At 37.6% G+C, this 24,619-nt stretch overlaps 1 protein-coding gene and 1 long non-coding RNA gene across 2 annotated transcripts in view; one reads left to right on the forward strand and one right to left on the reverse strand.

Annotated features, from left to right (window-relative positions):
* ZNF804B (zinc finger protein 804B) overlaps positions 1–1,902 on the reverse strand; it is a 562,419-nt gene extending 560,517 nt beyond the window's left edge. Inside the window, exon 1 of the mRNA XM_074266595.1 lies at positions 1,488–1,902. Coding sequence (XP_074122696.1) covers positions 1,488–1,595 — 108 coding nt within the window. The 5' untranslated portion in view covers positions 1,596–1,902. The remainder of the gene's footprint in view (positions 1–1,487) is intronic.
* Positions 1,903–2,005: 103 nt separating this feature from the next.
* LOC141542334 (uncharacterized) lies at positions 2,006–22,112 on the forward strand. The gene is made up of 3 exons (XR_012482128.1): positions 2,006–2,286; positions 8,648–8,676; positions 21,012–22,112. It is a non-coding gene; the product is annotated as an uncharacterized LOC141542334 (long non-coding RNA).
* The last annotated feature ends 2,507 nt before the right edge of the window (positions 22,113–24,619 follow it).

Raw genomic sequence — 24,619 nt, forward strand, 5'->3', positions numbered from 1 at the left:
CTCTCCATACAAAGAGCCACTCAGGGCTTTGTTGGAATACGTGTCCAGCTCCAGGTTCCCCCAATTAAAAGCAGTGTTTGGAAGAGAACCATTAGAATGGCTGAAGACTGGAAAAATCCCACAAAGGGTCTTCATTTACAATATGACAGACTGGAGTTTAATACAAGAATGATTTTGCTGACACTGAAAATAGTTAAACATGTAAGCAGCTTACTAAGGAAGCTTATGAGATCTCTAATTCTCAAAGACTTTAAAAATGGGAGGAATCTAAAGAGTTTGAAAATAAAAACTCAAGTACCAAAAGCATCATCCAACCTTAAGAAACTGTGACTCAAAGCTTTGATTCATATCATGATATCCTCTATCTAACTTCTCTTGTTCAAAGGAATGAGGGGGTTTGCAAAATTAAACTTTTTATAGTGGATAAGCACCTTACAAGGCAATACTTTCCTTTAAAACTTACATTTCTGTTCTTTTTTTGCACAAATATATTTTAAGTTTCACGAGTATAGTCTATAGCCAACATAATCACAGCTTTCTCAATATAACTTTACTAAAAATCAATTCACCCACACGAAGCATTAAAGTTCATACTGGAAATTGTCTACAAAGAAAAATGAGACGAATGTCGAAAACTCTATTTCATTGTACATTCATTTGACTTTCTCTACCCTGAACCCAAAGTGTATTGTTACTTGAGTTCATTTATCTCCTAAGAATGCAGGTATAATATTTCTGCATGATTCATACTTACATTTTCTTGGAATATATTTGCAGCCTAAAATATCATTAGTGTATAGCATCTTCCAAGGATATAATTAGCATTTAAATCAGAGCCCCCAAGCAAGCTCAGTTTCAACTTAACCAGAAGCATAGTTCCTTAAATGTTCATTCCCCTTCCAAATTATTAAATCTCTATCATTGCGAGCTAAAAACATCAAACAAATGCATGTTTATTTTTCCACTCTCATGGTAAAACACTAGGTGAAATCATGTTACAAGTCTCAGCACCTTTCAGTGCCTGAGACCTGATGCATCCATACTCTTCCCAAAGCACCTTTTCTTCTTTTTTTCCCTTCCCCCCTAGAGTAAATCTTCCTAAGGCACAACATGAAGTGTCACCCAAACTTTCCAAACTGGTCCAAACTGGCACAATCTCCATTAAGAATGAGTCCTAAGCAAATCTCTACCTCCAGGTTCCTGCAGCTCACCGCATTCCGTTCTTATTTACACATCGAGAAATCAAGCTCCTGACAACCATATGGTGTGAGTACAAATGTAAACAGTCGCATGCCCCTATCTGTGCGTGGCAGATTTCTAAACTCCACCGACAGCCAGTATGGACCATTGTTCAGAGATGCTGTAGGTGCTGGTCCCCCGAGTACCATGTTTGTATACACAGCCACCCACATTACACTCTTCCCCCTCTGTTTATTTTGACTGTGGGTAGGAGTGTGTGCGTGTGAGGGGGTTCGGGGGAGAGTTACCGGTGAGGGAGAGCCATTCTTGCACAGGGGTCCCCGGAAGACTCCTTTAATACCACGGTAATGGCCATTCCTGAGGTGTCTGGAACTGATGACCAGGTAACAAGCCATGTGTGTCCGAGCGTCCTGGAGGGAGGCGCAGAGTCTCAACTCCTTACTAGACTACGGGCTGGGGGAATGAATGCGGGCCAGCTCCAGAGGTAGCAGCAGCAGCAGCAGACGGAGAAGGAGGAGGAGGAGCAGCGGCAGCGGCGGCGGCGGCGGCGACTGCTCCCCCCCCACCCAGAAGACACCATATAGCAGAGAAGGCGGCAGCGGTAGTCCGTCCCCTCTCTCCAGCCAGTGCCCGGGAGACGGCTGCCAACAGCAGGCTATACGGAAGGCAGCGGCGGCGGCGGCGGCGGCGGCGGACGCAGGAGCAGCGGCGGCGGACGCAGCTGCAAACACAGAGCATCGAAGGAACAGGGGAAGCCAGTCCACATGCTGTTCTGACTGTGTGCCTGCTACCCAGCCTCTCCGCTATTCCACCCCCACCTCCCCCCACCCCTTAAAGGACAACTTCCTGCAGCTGGGAGGAATTTGGTAATCCCCCCTCCGCCCCTCTCTCTTCCAACCTTCCCACCGAGTGCCAACCCCAGGAGCTAAAGACGAGGATGCTCCGAGATCAGCGCAGGGGCCCCGGGACCAGGACGTTCTGGAAGGGTCGTCCCCTGCCCTTCGCTGCCTCTCTGGTGCTGAGCTGGGCTGGGGGCAGTGGCGCCCCGGGAATCCAGCTGTGCTGGCAGCGGCAGCTGCCCGAGATGTGAGTAGTCAGGAGTCCTTGAGAGAGCCCTTTTTTTTGTTTTTTAGTCACATTCTGCAGACGGTCCCTGTCACCTTAGCTAATTTCAGGACTAGGGGGAGGAGGGTTAGGGTGCGGGGAGGCGGCGAAGAAGAGGAAGAAGGTGGAAGGGGGGAGCAGAATTAGGGCGGAGGGATAAAGACTCCAGTTGGGGTCGGGTACTTCTCCCCAACAGCTTTGGTAAGTTCACGTCGTAGCTGAATCCTAGTCTGCTGGAGCCCTGCGCGGGGCTCACATTAGCCCACCGGACACGCCCGGGGGGAGTAGTTGGGGAACTGGGGGGAGGCGGGAAAGGGAAGGATCGGCTGCTGGCAAGACAGCGATGGCCCGAATGTATCCCGACTGCCGAAAGACGGGCTGACGGGTCCCGGGAGCGGATGCGCGCTTCCCGGGAACCATCCTACCCTTCTGCCCCGCATTTTGGCCAACTTTCCACCCATTTGTAACTAGGGGAGGGGGCGGAGCGGGCGAAAGAGGGGAGACTGAGAGGAGGAGGAGTTCCCCCTTAACTCTGTGGCTATCCTCCAGCATCGCTTAGATGCATCAGCCAAAGGAAGCAACAGCTCCCCAGCTGGCTGCAAGAGTGAGCTATACAGTCCTAAATAGGGCAGATAGATGTGGTGTATGGGTAGCCTCTGTGTGTGTGTGTGTGTGTGTATACAGAGCTAAGTAGTTTTTTTTTTGTTTTGTTTTGTTTTGTTTTTTGTTTTGTTTTGCTTTATAAGAGTTTCACACAGGATAGAGAAAATGCCTGTATACGATAGTCGATATCCATGCAGATATAGATCGCTATGTCCCCAAATATTTATAAAAGGTTGTAAAATGTCATCTCTACGCATTTGCTTACATCCTTCAGGTTGAATGCGAGCATTTATTCTCACACAGCTATTCCTTCGCAGACACTCTTAGCTTCTCTCTGCAATGGGCCCACAGTTAAGTGGCATTTAAGTGAGATTATCTCATTTACTGGAAAGAAAACCACTAGGGAGCAGACTGAGCTGAGAAAAGACTCTGAGAATAGATCTTCCCAGACAGGCGAGGAAAGCCTTTCCCTGGAGTTGTTGTCCTGCTCCCCAACACCTCCTGTAGCCCAAGGCTGATTGGAGAGCGGAGGTACCTGTTCCACTTGACCCTGATGGTGCTGCTGGGAAAAAAAGATGGAGGAACCCTATCATTTCTCCTCCTGCTGAGGCTCGAGGACTAATAGAAAAGAGATTCTTTTGAAGGTTCCCATTCCTCTTTTCCTGTCCTTTCCCTGATTCTTCCCTTTCTATGGCTTCCCTTTCCTTCTCTCCCCTCCCCCTTTTTCATTGCTGCGTGAAAATCCTAGTTAAATTCCGGGCATGAAAATTGTCCCTCTTTATGATGAGCACTGGTCCTTTAAACCGTGTCTAACGGAAAAAACCAGGTGTAAATACAATGACTTGCACGTTGAACCAAAAGCAAACAGCAGTGAAAAACAGGTGACAATTTAGCTCCTCTAGCGCTTCAGAACTTCCATGATTACACCCCGCCTCCTCTCCCCCCCCCATCGATTTCATTTGTCAGTTACTGTGACTTCTTCAGTAATACAGTAAATACCATGTCTATTCCATTTTATACTTTTAACTGTTTTCCCCAAAAGTGGTATCATAGATACTAACTGGATGCTTCTAGTTCAAACAATATTAGCAATTTACACTCTTTCTTACAAACCGTAGGAGTCATTTCACAGCAGATAAACACCCAATAGACTGTCTGAACACTAATAAATGAAAATTACTCAAACCTGAAACCTAATTGTGAGACTTTGGAAGTTTTAAATATTGTGACTCAAATATTTCAGTCCCAAAACATTTTTTAAAGAAAAAATAAAGTGAGTATTTATTTGAAAAATACTTTCTGATCTCTATTGAAATGTTTTTGTTTTTTTTTAATGCTGTTGCTATAGAGCTTGGAAATAAATAAGAATTAACTCATATAGGTACATTATTTACTAGAGACAGTTCTTAGGGTCTCTAACTTAAAAACGAATTGTCCAACTGTATTGGGAATATCCATATCGAGGATGCAGCACAAGAAATGAGATCACAATTCCTGAAAACCACACACAGCAATGTGAATATATTATAGGTTGAGGGCTACAAGAGAATTTAGAAGTCATCAGTCCAGTGTCTCATTTTGCAGAAAAAGAAAATGAGATGCTGAGACTTGGGGTTTGTCCGAAGTCACTTACACAGCAAATTCAGAATTCGAATCTAGAACTTTTGGATCCAAATCCAAAGTGCTGTTTTCCCTCCCATATTAAGATATTAAAAATCATTAAAACCAAGGATTTGTTAAATACTTATACAATCTCTAAGGTTTAAGAAACAATGCACAACTATAGGTGGGGGAGGGAAAAGAAGGTGAAATATGTGTGTATGGTAAGGTTTAAAGGCATATAGCATTGGGTTTTACTTGATTAACCATTATTCTGCCCTTTGAGGGACCAAGGGAAGAGAGAACATTGTTCTTGGGTATATTTTACAGGCATAAGCAACAGGCAATGATCAGAGTCTAAAATTAAACAGTCCTCAACTCAACAATTAGGAATATTAATTATATCATAACTTCTAATAGCATGTCAAGGATACAGTCCCTGTTCATTAATCAAAAATAATTTCAAATTAGGAAGCTGAATTGTTTTTAAAGATTACTTATATTGTCCCTAAAAAGTGTTGGTTAGAATGATCAAAAACTTCTTTAAAATATTCAAATATACAATCTTATTGTTCCATATTTGGTCCCCAAACATGAAGATTTTGAAAGCTTCCACAAAACTCATGTTCCTTTGTTCAATTAAACTCGTATCCAGTACATTTAGATTTTCTACCATGGACAGTCATATACCTTAAAATCCTTCTATAGATAAAAAGAATTATTAAATCATTCCTTGATCATTTTTCTTGATAACTCAATAGGCTTTACTACTTTAACCTATTTTTGTACCATCTATCATTGTTAATCCTGTTGGGGATTTCTCATTTCCCAAATTTATCTGAAAATACTTCTTTCTTTCTATAGATCTCATATTTTATTCAATTTGGATATTCCCTGTTAATGGGAACAATCAATCAGCAATCATTTACTAAACCCCTATTGTATGTCTGGCACTTGTATACAAATATAAAGAATTAGAATTTTCATTATCATGGGAATACAACAAGTACATATATTTTATATGCACAATACATATCAGAATAATAAATTCAAGGTAGATCTATAAAAGGTATTTAGGTAAAGAGAGCCCTAGTAAATTGGAAAGGTCTAGTCTAGAAGATGTTTTTCTCCAGCTGTCTTGAAAGAAGTGACTTCATGAAGTGGAGATCAGGAGACAGTATTTGAAACTTGCAGCACAGCCAATATATTTTAGTATATCTTGGATCTTCAGTCAAACTATAAGCTTATTAAGAGCAGCAAACCGTTATTCCCCCTTCCATCCCTAAAATCCAGCACAGTGTCTCATGCTGTCTCTCATTTTATGTGTTAAGACAAATGAAAAGTTCAAGAGACACAATTTCTGGTTAGTTAATAATTATATTATTACTTATGGCTAGCAAGTAATTAATAATGAGGTTAGTAGCATTCTTAGAAGCCAAAAACAAACCTTAAGAATCCTCTGGATCTTTAAATACTCTTGGAAAAATAGGTGTTCCTGACAGGCAGAAATCAAGTCTGATTAATTAACAATTAATGAGAGGATGAATATTATAATAAGAAGTAAGCATATTCTAATAAGGAGTTGGAGAATGACTTTAATTGAAAGAGACTCACCTCTACCAAGAACACCCCTACCTCAGACTAGAAAAAAGGAGCTATTTTCCACCTAATCTTACCTAAATAGAAAGTAGTAGGATTACTAAGAATGTCCCCTAGATTTAATCAGAACTAAATTTTCCCAGTTGGGTGGGAAAGATTGAACTCAATCTCATCATCAGTCCAGTCCTTCAAATGTTGCCTTGACCCAGTAGTTAAAAGAAGAAATAGAAAGGATGGAAAGACCTGGATCCCCCATGTTAGTAATTGTTATTAATAATTATTTCTCTAATAATGACAACTCACATTCCTAGAGCATCTTACAGTTTATAAAACAGCATCCTCATTTTCATAAACAAAGAAATTAAAGCTCTGAGACACCAAGGGACTTACCCATAATTAAGCAACTACTATTATAGACAAAATTAAAACTCAAGCCTTTACTAGCTCTAACTCTAGAGCTTTCTTCTGCTTTCACCAGCTATACAATACTACCTCACCAATGATGAATAGTCAATCAGTAGATACTTGTTAAGTTCCTACTATGTGTCAGGCATTGAGCTGTAGTTACTGCTGATGGTCTCCATGTGAATTCCTTAATATGCATCTTACAAGTTCACCTTATTGAATATGAATACTCTTGCTGAGTCTCCTTCAGCCTTAATCTTTTTACTCATAAAATGACTAATATCAGCTCTGACTATGTAAATGTGCTTTAGAAAGTTGTATCATGTGACACATATAAAATATTTTTATTATATTCAAAAGACTCTAAAGTATTTCTGTGAAACCTTTGAATATGACCCACTGAATCATCCTAATGCACAAAATTGTCATAAACTCATCTTGGCCAACAATTTGGCCAACATTTAAGTATTTTTCCTCTTTTTGCCAGGTTCTATTTCAGTCTAAAACTGGCGTAATGATGATTCTGTGTGGTTCAGAACCAGCTGCTTTAGGATATGTGGACAATTGTGCACTAAAATCTGGGTTATCTGATACAAAGAGGTCTGGCATCCAAGCTGTGACTTTTCATGTCATTGAAATGTATTCACAGAATTAGAGTTGGATGAGATTCGGTTATGTGCCACAGCTGGAATGCCAGAAGGAAAATGTGAGCCAGACAGTCCCTCATCCCCAAGGTTGGGGTACTATCCCATTTCCTATTTGTATGAGTTGGCACTGCTTCCTCTAAGGCTGACCATTTGCATCTGGGTATAGGAAGCCACCATCTTATCAATATTCTTGGAGAATAAAAATTCAACCTAATTTTTCTTTATGGATACAATTAACAACAACAATAGTAGTAGGGATACTAGTAATAATAGTAGTAATAATAACAGCAATAGTAGTAGTTGTAGTTGTAAGTAAAAGAAAGGAGGAGGAGGAGGAGGAGGAGAAGAAGTTGTATCAGTAATGTCAATCAGGAATTATTTATTAAGTTCCTACTATGTGGTCTGGCACTGTTAGTGCCAGTAGTAGTAGTAGTAGTAGTAGTAGTAGTAGTAGTAGTAGTAATAGTAATAGTTGTGGTTGTTTTATTAGTAGTAGTAGTTCTTGTAATATTAGTAGCAATTATAATAATAGTAATAGTAGTACTAGTAATAGATTAGTAATAATAGCAATAGCAGCTGTAGTAGTAGTAGTAGTAGTAGTAGTAGTAGTAGTAGTAGTAGTAGTAGTAGTAGTAGTAGTAGTAGTAATAGTAATAGTTGTGGTTGTTTTATTAGTAGTAGTAGTTCTTGTAATATTAGTAGCAATTATAATAATAGTAATAGTAGTACTAGTAATAGATTAGTAATAATAGCAATAGCAGCTGTAGTAGTAGTAGTAGTAGTAGTAGTAGTAGTAGTAGTAGTAGTAGTAGTAGTAGTAGTAGTAAAAGAAAGAGCAATACTAATAGTAGAAATAGTATCCATCATATCAGTCAATCAAGAATCAATTATTAAATTCCTACCCTATACCTGGTACTATGTTAGATTCTAGGTATGCAAATATAAAGAAATCTCAGCATATTCACATTATGATAGTTGTAATAGTAGGAGTAGTAGTCTTAGTGGTAGTATTACTAATACTAGTTCACTATTACAAATGCAGGACTGTGCTGGAACCAATTCATACCTGGCTATTGAGAAATTATTAAATTTTCAATGCTGGAACTAGTTCATATCAATCTATTAAGAGATTATTAAATTTTCATTGTGAGCATTTTTACCTCAGAAATAGCCAGATGTTACAAGTCAGGGTTTGATTGTTTTGTTGATTGTCTAAATTTAAAGTGATAGAAAAAATATTAATAATACAAATTAACTTAAACATGTGTTTGGAATACATTCCCTCCTGCCCACCAGAGCCATATATGAACATTTACCTGAAGGTACTAAAATTCCTGAATATAGCAGAAATTTTTTAAAGTTCATAGAGGGGAAAATAGCCCAGAAGGAGCTTCCTCGTGGCTTCTTTTTCTGATGGTTCCATTTATCCTGAAACCCTCATTTTTAAGAAAGTAACCTGAGAAACCATATTTTTTCTCATTCCTTTCTAGGATTCTCTCTGGACTTCTCCAGTAGGCAGGTAAGGCATCCTCCCTGGTACTTTTTCATCTCCTCCTTCTCCTCACATTCAGGCCTTTTTTAGCTCTCTTTTAGGTATGACTTCCCACACTGGTATGTAAGTACTTGAAGAGGAAGAACTATCTTTCTTTTTTGCTTATGATTTGTATTCTGAGCCCTTAGCACAGTACCCGGCACATTGTAAGTATGTAAAAGCTTTTTTATGTGACCTGAAGGACATTGAGAAGGCATCTCAGCTATTACAGATGAGGACATTGAGCCCAAAATAATGTAAGTGACTTGTTTACTGAAGATCACACACATCTTAACTGTCAAAGATAGACTTTGAAGTCACCTTCTCTCCTTCTCGAGTTTATGCTATTTCTACCAATCTGTGTTGCCTAAACATTGGAGCATCTAGAAATAAATAAAAAGATAGCAATGTAAAAATCCCATTTATATCTTTGGTTATTAAAAAAAAATCCATCAGCCAGGTCTCAGTTTACCATCTGTAAAATGAAAGGCTTAGATAAGGATGACCTTTACTTCCAATATTAAATCTGTGATCTTGTGATATAATCATGTTGTCCTGCGAAATTAATGCAAGTGATATTCAGAGTGTGTTGAAACTGACCTAAAGGTTGAAGTGACAACTGATGCTGAAATAATAGGATACTTTGAATGCCACTGAAGTCAAAGGGACTACTAAAGACAATGCTGATAAGGGTATTTTTAAGGGCAAAAAAAGTTAGGAAAAGCCTTTTTGAACATCGCCTCAATAATTAATTTTGTAAAGAGGCATCTAAGGTCATGCTGCTGCACATTCTGTACTCCACTCTTATGAGAAAGAGATAAATAACAAAAATAAAACGTTTATTGGGGATTTATTGGAGAAATCGGTGCAGAGGTCAGTGCAGATTCAGCCCAATGTCCCAAATTGCCTACATCTTCCTCTCAGTAAAACCATTGGGGTTTTAAATTATGACCCTGAATCATCGTGAAAGGATTGAATTATGTTCCAAATGCTGTTTAAATCAAGCACAATGATTCACACAAAACCCAGGAGGCCCTAGGAAATGATAGAACCCAAAGCTTTGCCATAACACCACCCTGCCTCCCAGTCTGCCGTGCTCCCTGCTCCCAGAATCACAAACTCTTAGAGTTGGAAGAGGTCTCAGAGGCCTTATAATTTGACCTGTAATTAACTAAGAATCCCTTTAAAATATCTATAACTAGTGGTCATCTAGCCTTAGCCAGAAGAGCTCTCATGAGGTCTCTCTAGAGGGAGCCCATTTCACTCTTAGAGAGCTCTAGTTGTTTGAAAATCCATCTCCACATGGATCCAAAATCTGCCTCTCTGCAGTTTCCACTTAGGGCTTTAGTTCTTAAATTAATTAGTTCACTTCTTAGTTGGCTGAGGTTTCCATTGAGGAGGTAAGCACCCATAAATGTCTATTACGAAGCTGTGCTCTCATCAGAACTCATTTTAACCTAAAATTCAGGCTCAGTTCATTCCAAATGGAAAGTTGTCATTCTTACCCTTAATATACTTCCTCCCTATTTCCATGGAAGAGACTCCTATAGAACCAATAGCTATCTTTATGACCTAGGAATAATATTTGACGCTTCCCTCCTTCTCCTCTCCTGCCTTCTATCAGTCACCAAGTCTTGTTGGTTCCTCATACATGGCATCTCTGACATTCATCACCCACTCCACCATCACTCTAATTTGTTCTTTCATTCCTTCTTGCTTGTTTGATTGTAAAAGCCTCCTTGGTTGCTCCCTTCCAGTATCTTCCCTTCTTCCAAGGCACAGGTTAGAACACATTTCTCTGATCAAAAACTTCCAGTGGCTTTCTATAACAATAGGATAATAACTATCTATATCTATATAATCTATCTATATCTATATCTATATAATCTATAAAATATCTATAGCAATCTAGGATAAGATTTGAACTACTTAGTCTGTTATTCAAAGCGTCAGGGGAAAACGGCAGTAACCAAAAAGTGAAATGTGCCCTGTAGTTAGTGAACATGCCAGGCTTGGTACAGCTAAACTCATCCACTACCTGTTCTAACATATGTAATATTATAACACTATATACATGTTAGTTATTATTCTTATTCCTTGAACTCAGCATTGCATCTCTCACTTCTCCTTTTGCACAAGACAATTTCTAAGCTTTGCAATACCCTTCCTCCTCCTCTCTGGATAGAACCCTATTGAGATCAATTCCAGAAGGTCAGGAAAAGGTTTTGGAAGAATTTCATTGAAAACTGGCAGTCAAAGTCTTCACCATTCTGGAGAAGTTCTTGCATTCTGATTTGGAGGAGAAAGCATTTTTGTTGTTGTTGTTACTGTTTTGTTGGTTATTTGATTTTGGTTTTAGTTTTAGCTATAATTATTGTTGCTGCTTGTCCTTTGTTCTTGAAGAGGACCATAACATCAGAGAGGGGATGCCATGACATGTAAGTGAATTGGATTTAAGGAAGGGAGGGCTGGGCAAGGGTCACTTGCCTCACTTTCCCCTCCAGAACTATCTGGGTCCAGTGGCAAGATACAGATCAAGACTAAAGATGGCTCTGGTGAAGCCAGAAAAAGAAATGCAGAGGAGGACAAAAGTACTAAGGAGTAGGTAGGAATAGCATTGGGTGTTCTCAGCACACAAACCCCTCCCCACCCCCAAAGGCTGCCATTTCCTTCTTCAGCTCATTTTACAGATGAAGAAACTGAGGCAAACAGGGTTAAGTGACTTGTCCAGGATCACACAGCTAATATGTGTCTAAAGCTGAATTTGAACTCAAGAAATGAGTCTTCTTGACTCCAGGTCTGGTCATTTTATACACTGCACTACCTACCTGCATAGACATACATATATGTGTATGTGTATATATGTATATAATTTCATTGACTGGGGACAGATGGGACTGATGTAATAAGAGAGTGAGTCTGATGGTTGCTGAGCTTTCCCCTGGCCATGGATTCATGGATTCATACCAGGCAGTATGAGAGTACTTCTTTTCTGCAATTTCTCTATCCCTACTTTCAGAAAGAGAGATAAATCTGTAGGGCTTTTTTGTTCTTTTTTAAAGTTGCTCATTTAATAGAACTTTATAGCTGGTTTTCTATAAGTTAAAATAAAAGTTTATACCTTTTGGCTCATATATTACCTCCATACAAAGCATTTACTTATCTTCTTGCCCCTTCATGTGTGAGTATGTATATAAATATGTATGTAGATGTATATACACACATATATCACATATATACATATATCACACATTTCACAGTTTAGTCATTTTCAGTCATGGCCAATTCTTTGCCGTGCAATTTTCTTGGCAAAGATACTGGAGTCCTTGCCATTTCCTTCTTTAGCTCATTTTACAGATGAGGAAACTGAGGCAAACAGGGTTAAGTGACTTGTCCAGGATCACACAGCTAATTTGAACTCAAGAAATGAGTCTTCTTGACTCCAGTTCTGGTCATTTTATACACTACACTACCTACCTGCATAGACATACATATATGTGTATGTGTATATATGTATACAATGAATGCATGTATATGTACATACATATATATATTCATATATCCATATATATATATATATATATATATATATATATATATATATATATATACACACATCCATGCACATATTGGTCTACCTAGTAAAATATATGCTCCCTGAGGACAGAAACTGCTTCATTTTTGTATTTATATCCACAGAAACCAGGGGTATATTGATCTGGCTTTAATTAAACTCAATGAAAAGGGGCTCTTCATAAAATTGTTAAGGACCCTTTAAGTACTCAACAAATGGTCATTGAAGTTCATTCATTTGCCCCAAATCACTTAGATTAAGTGATAAATTTAAAACCTGATTCTCTGATTTGATGTTCCTTCCAGTGTATTATGTTTTCAGCAAAATAATAATATATATACTACTAAAGTTTGCAAAAAACTTTATAGAGATGTATATAAATATTTTATCTCATTTGATCCTCATAACAGCCTTGTGAAATAAGAGTTATTATCCCCATTATACAGATCAGGAAACAAGAGTTAAAAGAAAAGTTTTGGCTCTTCTGTTTTCTAGATCCCCTCTTTCCCTGCCATATTGGATAATCAAGAAACCACCATGGGCAAAATTAGAGAATCAATGAGCCTTAAATGTTTTCAACTCTAAAAGTAAACACTACCTTAGAATGGAAACCTACTTAAATAGTTACAGTCATTTCAACGTTGTTCACCAATCATAAATGCCCAAGAAACTCTCCAGCTGGGTATCTGAGGTTTTATTCAGTTGTCTATGACTAATAAATCCATATGGAGAAGGGGAAATGCTGCTCTCAGCTCTCATTCAATGGCATCTTTTTCCTTTGGAGAGACTTTGCATGGGCAGAAATTTGTTCAAGAGTTATCTTTTTAGTGTGGATTTTTGATTTGACCATTCCAAAGTCCTGATACTAAGATTTAATAAAAAAACAAAAAACAAAAACCATACATAGCAAGGATCTGAAAATGGAGTTGTCAGTGTCACTAGCAAAAGTATAGCATCCAATAAATCTCGTAGACCATTAGACCTAGCATACCCTAATCTTTTCAGCTCTTCCTAGAGTACACTGCATTGGTATGTTGGAGGGCAGGTACTGCTCTCACCTCATGAACAGGTCTCTGTAGAACATTCTACGTCTCTTCTTCCACCTCCTCCACTCAATTTATTTTAATCTGGATGGGTTTGATTTCTCCCATAACACTGGGGAAGGCACTGGCCATGTGAATGAAATGAAATATTGCAATTTCCCTAGGTTCAAAGTCATTCTATCCCACCTTATGCACCAAGACACATGGTGGACAAACTGTCAAGGAATAGTATTTGAGCACCCCCTTATGTTCAAGGTCCTGGGAGAGGTGTCAGGTATCACATTCTCTACTGAAGTTGCTTATGAGATAATTAAGAAAATAATAGTAATAATAATAACAACAATGGCTAGCATTTGTGTAGATCCTTAAGATTTGCAAAGCATATAATATATATCTAATTATCTTTATAATATACCTGTGTGATAGGTATAATTATTATTCCCATTTTATAATTGAGGCAACTGAGGCAAACTGAAATTAAATGACGTGCCCATGTTCACACAGTTAATAAGTGACTAAGGAAGGATTCAATTCCAGTACTTCTGACTCCAAGTCAGATGGTGTATCTAATCTGCCACCTGACTAATAAGGAAAAAGAAGAGAGACATTTAAATAAAAAAAGATCATTCTTAATAGCAGGCAATGCTGTTTGTAATAGGTAGCATCTGTGACTGCTTCCATGGCATTGAACAGCACAATTTTTTTTCCAAAAATTATTTCAGAAGCAATATAGAACACAGCTAGGTAGGGAGAACAAGGTCTCATGATGTGCCTGTATCCAGGATCATAATCCATTACACATAGACACACACACACACACACACACACACACACACACACACAGATGTCTCCTTTTAGACTTTTCATTTAGTCTGGGGCCCTTGTGTAACATCCTTGTACTCAAATATGGGAGAAGAAATATGGCCTCCCAGCTGTGTTAACAGAGAGATTTTCCTCCTTTGGGCTGAGAGCAGACAGATTTCTTTTGCTGAAGTGAGGGAAGAATCAATTGAACTATTAAATTTACTAATATAGTTCCTTTTTTATAGTGTGGCAGGATCATTTTGAATTACTACTGGAGACACTTTCAACTGCCTATTCCTTATGTTTCCATGCCATATACAAATTGATATTTCAATTATATTTATTACATGATCAGATCAGGTCATATTTTATTCTACATGCAAAGCATACGAAGGTCAATCAGTCACTGAAATGTAATTTGTGCATGTGATATAAATTGGAAAGATTAACAAATTTATCCTCGTGTGCTATGCACATTCAGGTACAATTTCTGTTAGGCTGTCTTGTCATACTAAAATTATGTTTAACCAGCCCTAGATACAGGTAGATAAATGAATGATTTTTACATAGGAATATCATGATTGAATTCAGAATTTGATTTCCTGTTGAAGGCATTTGGATAGCTTTCTCCCTGCTCCCCACTGGCCCTTTTTTCCCATGTGGCCATAAGATACTTTCTTTACCAGCCTATCATGTTGGGAAGCTGTCCATCTTGCTATGAAATAATGATATTTCCCTAGGGACATACTTCAAGTTTATGGAGGGAGGGAAGAAAGGAAAGAAGGAAGAGAGGAAGGAAGGAAGGAAGGAAGGAAGGAAGGAAGGAAGGAAGGAAGGAAGGAAGGAAGGAAGGAAGGAAGGAAGGAAGGAAGGAAGGAAGGAAGGAAGGAAGGAAGGGAGGGAGGGAGGGAGGGAGGGAGGGAGGGTAAATGAATAACAAATAATGGATGAAAAAGTATTCAATGTTTAGTATGTGTCAAGAACTCTTCTAAGCACTGAAAAAGGAAGGAAATAAGACTAAAATCCTAAAATGTGTCAGGTACTATTGGATCCTTACAATGATTCTGAGAAGTAGATTCTATTATAAGTCCCATTTTAGAGTTGAGGAAACTGAAGCAGATAGAGGTCAAATTATTTGCCCAGGATCACTGAGTCTAAGGGCAGATTTGAATTCAGGTCTTCTGACTCCAAATCCACAATACTTCCTTCCAAGGAACCTCTCCAATTGGGGGAGACCAACATATAGAAGAAAATTCAGCTGTTGAGTATATAGAAAAGTCTAGAATTCCTAAGGACTAACCAAAGGTGACTAGGGTTTCTTAAGCTATATAGTTAGATCTGAGACAAAGTCAGGAGTCATCAGGCTGTAGAGAAAATGTATATGGTTAATGCTTAGATGACCTTAGGAGGCAGTGGCAAGGCAAATGTTAAGTGCTGATGGTTCTGTATCTCACCAGAAGAAATACAGTTAATGAATCCCACTCAATTCAAACCGTATGAGAAATCTGGATGATTTCAGGGTAATGATATAAGAGAAAAAGGGAAAGGCAAGTTGAGGGGGAAGCCTCTGAGATGATGGATTTTTCCCACCATGTGATCTCCACTATAGAGAGAGAAAAGTAAAAGAAAAGGGAGATCACTCAGGCTTCTCTCCACCTAGTGAAGACTAGCTCTAAAGTATTTGCTGCACTACCAAATTTTATATTTAGTTTATGTTCCCAAATTTAATGACCAAAGCTCTTTTAAAATGTAGAAGTTGTTTGTATATTTTAGCATAGGTTCATTTTTTATATTCTTCTAGCTGTAGGCCTCGTTCTTTAGTCACCATTCATTAATCATGCATGGGAAAATGGCCAGGAAAACATTCCTAATAAAAATAATAATAATTACTTGTTTAAAAAATGTTTGTAATATAGTAACTCACCTTGGGTAAAAGGCATAATATCGAATGAAATCTTAGGGATGTATAAAGATGTAGGGATATGCATATATAGGGAAGTGTGGGGGAGTATTGCATTTTCTCTTCTCAAAAAGTCCAAAACTTTAATACCTGAACATCAAACCAATTAAATTATAAGGAGTCAAGGTCGTAAGTTTGATTTTACCCAGTGTTCTAGGAGAAGCAATGCAATGTAAGGAGCAGACAACAAGCTTCCAATTCCAGGAACGCATGTTCACCCCTGACACATAGTTGTGCAATCCAGGCCAAATCATTTCAACCCCAGTCCAATCCATCGCCCATTGTTGACATTTTATCTTCAAAATATGTCTCCTGACCTCTTCTTCTCTCCACTCATACAGCCACCACCTTAGTACATCCCTTTTTTATTTCGAAATTGGATGACTTCCATAGCCTTCTATTTGATCTTCCTACCTCAATTCTCTTTCCATTCCACTCCATCTTCCCTACTCCTGACATGATGATTTTTTAAGCAAAGATTTCTTCATTTATTGTACCCTTCTAACCAATGAATCTCAAGTATTTCTCTAATACCTCCAGATTCCTATATAAGGAGAATCATTTAAAGCTCTTCACAACATGATCCCTTTTTATCCTTCCAATTCTTTTCACATTCCCTCCCCTGCTCACTCTACAATCCAGCTACACAGGCCTTTCACAGGACATTTCATCTCTGTTGGCTCTCCCCCAGACCTAAAGTACTATACCCCATCCTTATTTCTTCTTAATTTCCTTTTCTGACCCAGCTCAAACCTTGCCTTCTAAAGGAGTCCTTTCCAGTCCCCCATCTGCTAGTCCCTTCCCCTCTCTGATTACCTCACAATTATTTCGTATGTATCTTTCCCATACCTAGTTATTTCATAGTTTTCTCCTCTACTAGAATGTGAATTCCTTTAACTTGCCTTTCTTTGTATCCCCAACTTTTAGGCCAATCCCTGGCACATTGTAAATGCTTAAATAAATGCTTATTCATTGGCTAACTGTAACTAAGACAGCAATTCTAAAACTGGCATCCATGAACTATTTTTGTACTCAAAACATTTGGTTTCCTTTGTAATCATATGTACCTTATTTTATTTTATTCACCTTAAAACATTATGCTGAGAAGTAATTCATGACAGAAAAATCATTAAAAACCCTAGCTGAAAGACTCTAAATTGCAGAGAGGGTGCTAACCTGCATCAGGAAAGGGAATTTGCCCATTCAGAAGTGTCTTATACCAATAAAACCAAGACTTACCTCCTATACCTTTCCAAATACGATAAACTCCATGCTTAGACTCCTCAAAGTCAAGAGCCATTCCTAATGCATACTTTTGTTGAATTAAATTTCTTAGTTCAAAATAAAACAAAATGATTTGATATGAAGGAGTTAGAAGAGGAAAACAAAAAAGTTAACAAGGGACACAAAGAAATATGGAAAAAAGGTATTTCAAAAGTCGACCCCTCAGTAAAATATAAGTCTCCTGAGGGCAGGGATTTTTAATCCTAGGTTCTAGCTCAGTTTCTAATATGTAGTAAATTCTTAATAATTATTGGGTGAATAGAACTTTTGAATCTACCTTAACCCCCTAATCTTATACAACCCAGAAACTGAACTCAAGAAGGTATTTGGTTTTTAAAGTTGTAGTACTCTGGTGTTTCTTTTAAGAAAAAACAAAAACATTCAAAAAGAGCCAAAAGTTGTTTGGGAGTTTTGGTTTTAGTTTTATTTCTAGCAAAGAAATACAGCTCTATTTTGTTCAGAGTAAGATTCCAAGTTTTCTTTTACACTTAAGTTGCCTGAAATGGACTTGTGATGAAGAGAGCATTTCCATTCAGAAAGAAGACTGTGGGGACTAAATGTGGATCACAAGAGAGTATTTGCACCATTTTTGCTGTTGTTTGTTTGCTTTTTTCTTTCTTTCTCATTTTTTTCCTTTTGAATCTGTTTTTAGTGAGTTCTTATCCCAGAAGCTGGAGTTTGAGGGGTTATCATATTAGATTATTAGAATCATTGACTATTGTGTCTCACTAATTTTACTGACCCCCAGTTGGCTTTAATAGAGGCCTATCTCTCTCCTTGGTTCCCCGATGAGCTCTTGTCAGAATGTCTCCAGACAGCATGAACATGGAAGTGGGAATGAAATCTTGACTCTTCTTCCCTGAATCCTGGCTCTTTATATCCTCCCAGAGAATGGGCTTATGGATACTCCCTGGGCTTGTGGGAGCTCCTTAAAAGTATGCTCACTTAAAGGTGGGAAAAGTATGAACTCTGAACTAGAGAATTAAGTACCATGCTAAATTAGATAATTATATCCATTCCAGTGACTTAGCACCTTGTAAGAATCCTAACAGTTTTTCTTGTGCAGCATGATAAATATAGAAATATGTAGAAGAATTACATATATTTAACATATATTGGGTCAGGGAAGAGAGGGAGAAAAACTTGGAACATAAGAGTTTTGCCAGGGTGAATGTTGAAAACTATCTTTGCATGTATTTTGAAAATTAAAAACTATTATTAAAAATAAAGTTGGAAATTTAAAAAAAGACTATAGTACATCTCATTTTCCTCAGGTAAGTATTTAAATGGGTTGAAATAATACAAAAGGTAGAAAGGCAAGGAAAATAAAAAAGTTTAAACTACATTTATATAGCTTTTTGAAGTTTATGTTGATGCTTGCTTATCACATTCTTTGTAAAGTAGGTACAACGGGCTTTTATTCTCACTGTACAGAAAAGGAAACTGAGTTCCATAGAAAGTAAGTGATTTACTTACAGTGACAAATCCAAGTCTTATAATTACTGAGTTTACTGTTCTTCAAGGGATGAAACAGAAGGAAAACAAGAAAGAAAATAGGAGAAAACAAAAGTACTGTGAAAGCCAATCCTATGTCATACTCAGGTGGTCCTTGGGTCATTGGTCCCCACCTATAAAAAGCCCATTAATTGGGTAGCTTGATCACTTTTCTTATTCCTACAGAAAGAGAGCATGTTATTGTATTAAGTATCATTTAAGGAAGTGCAAAATCTGAATTGCCCATGAATTGCACTCTATTTGAGTTATGAGACCACCTGACTTCATTATTTAAACTCTCCAATCAATAACTGAAATAACCTTATCTTAAGAAGCTGCAGGATCACTACCGACCACAAGAGGGAACTAAGCCTGAAAATGTCTAGAGTTATGGAGACATCACTAGCGATACTAAATAGCTTCAATAATCTTTCATTAGCCAAGCCTGAAATTAAGCTAGGAAATGAAACAATGTTACTCAAATTTTAAAGTATTAAATCTACTCTTAGCTCATGAGCCCCCATCCTATCTGAGTTTTCCTCTTAGGTTACTACCCAGTAATGGGATAGATCCCAACATTTAGCAAGATGCAATTGCAGTTTATTGTGCGTAGAAGAAAGTAAAAAGGGAACGATCTCAACTATTCCTATATGGAGAAATTCAGCTCTAACCATCTCTTGGAACTCTTCCTGATTTCCTTTACAAATTCCAGGTATTGCTTCTGGGAATTCTAACCACAGCCCCTTTAGGCTCCTGGGCAAACACAGAGGGGAGGAAAAATGGGAAATGATGGAGTGAGGAAACTCAACTCTCTTCTAGCTTACCATTCCAAGTGGAATTCACAAAAGCTGGCAGTCTTTGAAACTCCAAGCCTTTGCTTCACTTGGCTTCTAGGTCCTATTTCTACCCTAGGATAAGATCCTTTCTTATAATCTTGTTTTTCTTTCCTGTCTCAGAAGTACTAGATCTAGTCACTTCATTCTCCTGATGCTATATCTTCTGACCAGATGCAGTCACAGAAGCACACTTGTCCAGGAGCTCTAATCTCAGGCACTCCCCTACTTTTGCTAGAAGTCAAAATGAAAAGGTCAACTAATGTAGTGTATTCTATAAGTTCCGAGAGAGTGCAGTCATGTACCATCCATGACTTCTGATTCCAGATTATGTTTAAGGCAGATTAATTTCTGGGTTCAGGGGATTTTTGCCCCCACTTTTACAGACAAAGGAACTAAGGTTCAGAGAATCACATATATTCCACATCAAAACTGATTTATTTCTAGGAAGTAACCTTTCTTTCTAACAGGATCCAGATTAATATTTATTTTGCATTGAATATTTTGGAGAGAGGCCAAACTGCTCTGTTTTTATTTTTGACAAATTATCTGTGTTTTCCATCACCATTAATTTTGTTTGTGTGAATTAAGAAAAACTACAAATATCTCTCCTTCTAATACAGGAGAAATTAGAGAGTGTGACTTTGTAAACCTTATAGCCATCCATTCTATTTTTAAGAAGAAGGATTTTGTGTGTTTTTTTCTGGATGATGAGATGTGAAGGTGATGAATATGTAATAATGTTTTCATACACTTGCCAATTTAGTGTGTTTGCATAAATATTTAATACATCAATCTTTTCATGAAGAAAAAAAAAACATGATCTGCATTTTAATTTTTAAGCACGTGCTCCTCTTGCTGTATTCCCCTGAGGACACTGTACTACTTGATGCCCACTAGAAAGACAGGCAATCCAGGTGCCCTAATTTGAATCTTTAAAGATGTGGTGAGAGGCCTCTTATGAGAGTCGAGAAATGGATGACCTTGGAATCAGTAAATCTTTGCTCAAGAACTTTTTCTGACACATACTAGTAAAGTGATCAATATACAAATCACACAATTTTTAAGGACTCTAAAATTCAAACAACACAGAAGAGTGGCTTGTAGGCATCTAGGGAAGGACTTTCCAGTCCCCTACATTGATGATATCATAGATCTACATTCTTTCTCTCCTTCTATCAGCAAAGTTAGAGAGACAGAGGAAATATAGTCTTCAATTGAATGGTATCATACATTTGTTCTGTATTCATCATCTATAACAGTAACATAAGAATCATGTTGTTTATTAATGCCCAAGTAAAAGAATAACTTTATCCAACTTCTAAATATAGGATGGGAAAATCCAATATAGACATGAGAAAACCTGAGGTAAAGATAGCATGTACCAGACAAGTCAAATCTACGACTTCACCTCAACCATCGCCTCCATTCAGACTCCAAGAAGGTTACCTATGGTCATCAACCCAAGAGCCTTGGAGTGTTCCATATGCTGCTACCGGTCCTGCTTTTAATCCAGCCCTACTCTGTTAGGATTACTAAGTGAGAACTCAGGTTGTCTGGACAGTGACAAGGTGAGAATTCAGGTTGTCTGGACAATTACAAGGTGAGAACTCAGGTTGACTTGATAGAAGGAGCAAGCTCATTGGCTGAAGTGGTTCTTCCCAGAAGCCCTTGCATTATCCCACGCCCATTCTCTGGGAGGATAAAAGAGACAACATTGGGCCTGGAGAGCAGATTGGACTGGAGAAGGACAAGAGTCAAAGAGGAGAAGACTCTGCACTACATCTGGCTTGACACAGCTCTCTGCAGGAAGGGAAGTCACTTCTCTGGACAAGAGTTAACAGCAACTGCCTGGAGACAACGGTTTGTTACAGGAAGAAGAATCTGTCTGAGAGATTTGAGTAGACACAGCAGATCTCTTCCCAGAGAGCGATCTGGCAGCTTCTGGAGACGACAGCTCGCTACACTACTCCCCATATATTATGCTGTTTCTTGCCATAGTTATTTGTAAACATACCATTCTTAGACTTTAAGCTTCATGAGGATCTGAATCATACCTAAGTGATAAATTTTTAAAATCCCTCAGGACATACCCATTACCTTGTCCCTAGCCACCACTCAAAAATGTTTGCTACTATTTTCACTCTTTTTGTTATTGTTTGCTTGCATTTTTGTTTTCCTTCTCAGGTCTTTTTCATTCTTTCTAGATCCATTTTTTCTTGTGCAGAAAGATAACTATATAAATATGTATATGTATATTGGATTTAACATATACTTTAACATATTTAACATGTATTGGACTATCTGCCATCTAGAAATGGGGAAGAGGAGAAAATTTGGAACTGAAGATTTTGCAAGTGTCAATATTGAAAAATTACCCATGCATGTATTTTGTAAATAAAAAGCTATAATAATAAAAAAAAATGTTGGCTACTATGAGCAGAAAAGGAAAATATTGCTTGTTAATTTTGCCACCATGTCTTAAACTAGGTGGAAAACTAGCAGACAAAGCACACAAACTTTTATTGAGAGATTCTAAATACCAAAAGATTCATGATGGAAAATGCCATCTATCTCTAGTGAAAGAACTGATAGAATCTGAATGCAGATCAAAGCATATTATGTTCAGTTTTATAGGTATTTTCCCCTTTCATTTTGCTTCTTTCACAACATGACTAATATGGAACTATATTTTATGATTATACATATATAATCTATATAAAATCACTTACCGTCCTAGAGATGAAGGAGGGAGGGAGAAAAATTTAAAACTCAAAATCCTATTTAAAAAGTTTAAAATTAATTAATTGGTTGATTAATCTTTTAAAAAAGAAATTCTATAGTCTAGCCATAGTTTGAAGTTCTGATCAGCTTAACAATATTCCCCCTTGAGCTGCTTCATTTTAAGCCTAATTCAAATTCAATAACTATTCCACTGCTCAGAATGTCCCCTGACTAATCACGAGTCTGAACACTCCATTCATGCCAGCATCCCATCAGCACCATGTACACAGCTCCTTATAGAATTCACAAAAACACTGAACCACAGAATTTTAGAGTTTGAAGATATCTCGGTGACTGTTGAGTTCAACACATGCCCCCTCAAAAAATCCACACTACATATAGAATACTTAACAAGTCATCATTCAGAATTCACTTAAAAACTTCCAGTAAAGAAGAACTTCCTAATTCACTGCAAATTGCTGATAATTCTTTGAGATGTTTCTTTTGATCTTTTCCTCAGGGATGATTTGGCCAGTCTCACATTCAACTGCAAGCTTTTTCCTTTGGCATGTTAATGTAATAATTTGGCATAATAATGTAAATGACATAAAAGTTACAAATCACTTTATGTACATAATCTCATTCACTGTCACAAGTTTATTTAATAATAAGATTAATAATAACTAGTGCATATTTACATTTATATATATTTATAAAAATTAGTATTGATATTGCTCTTTAAGGTTTACAAAGCATTTTTATGTACATTATTTCTTTTGATCCTCAGAGCAACTCTATGGTGGTAGCCATCACCACTTTACAGATGAAGGAGCTGAGATATAAGCAGGTTAAGAAACTGGTAGCCCTTTTGGCTAAATGTCAGAAATTCTACCTTGATTCCTTCAGAAATCCAATCTAGCTACCTCCCCATTACATCAGACCCCTTTTTAACATTTCTTTTGTAATTCCTCTTATAAGTCACTACTTGCCGGATAGCTAATATTCAAGCAATCTCATTGATTATTGGATTCATGGATCCAATCTAGGCAGTTAGACAATGCAATGGATAAAATGGTAAAGTTGGAATCGGGAATACCTGAATTCAAATCTTGCCTCAATTACCAGACAGATCACAATTTTTTTTGATCCTCCTTTGTCCTCCTCTGTAAAATGGAGATTATAACAGCACCTATCACAATGGAGTTGTTATGAGAGTCAAAAGAAATAACATATAAAATATATAGGAGTCGAATGGTTGGTTAGTTGTTGAACTTTGGTTGATTAGTAATTGTCCTTCATTCTCAAAGAGGACTAAAATGTCATCACTAAGTTAGAGTAAAGTTATGGTGTATCCCACTGTGACTGATAAGTAACCTCTAAAATCTATTCCAGTTCATTTTAAGACAGAGAAAATAGAAGTGCCAAGCATCTAAGTCCCCAAGGTCACCCAATCTAGCCATCAACTAAACATGAATCACACACCTACTATGTTCCAGATATAGATAATGCAAATATAAACATAAATAGTCTCTCCCTTCAGGAGCACACATTCTAAGGAGAGAGATGATATATGCAAATATAGGTATATATACAAAGAGAAGATGTTTACTTCTGGAAAGCAGGAAAAGATCTGATGTAGCAGGTAACAAATGAACTGAGTCTTGAAGGAAACCAAGGACTCCAAGAGGTTGGAGAGAAGTAAACAGTGTGGGTGAGTATGTGCTAATTCTCCACCAAGAAATTTATGGGGAAGATTTTCAAAACTGATTGGGTTAAAGCTGCTAGGGTTTGGACTTAGGAGGTCTTGTGGTATAGCATCTAAAAAAGATGGCCATGATAGAGAGCTTGCAACATTTCTAAAGCTTTAGTGCTGAGCCAAGTATCATTGGATACCAAAGCTTACACTCTCTGACTCATCTACCCCTTATTACTGGTGAGTATTAATATATGGACAGGGCTAGTCAGGAAGTTAAGCCTAAGTAATTCTTTACCAGCCGTTCCAAAATGTTACTACCTAGAACCAAGAGAGCAAGCTATAAAGAGAAATTCTACTTAAAATACATTTAATATCTGGGAGTTCCCTTATCAGGATGCATACAAGAGGTTTTTATAAAGATACAATCAAAATAATTTTACATCAATAGAGAAGTAACTAAAGAAACAGATACTCCAAGTTTATAGATGGATCATGCCAACATAGTAAAAATGGCTTTGC

The sequence above is a fragment of the Sminthopsis crassicaudata genome, chromosome 5 (genome assembly GCF_048593235.1).
Source record: "Sminthopsis crassicaudata isolate SCR6 chromosome 5, ASM4859323v1, whole genome shotgun sequence".
In the NCBI taxonomy this organism is placed as follows: Eukaryota; Metazoa; Chordata; class Mammalia; order Dasyuromorphia; family Dasyuridae; genus Sminthopsis; species Sminthopsis crassicaudata.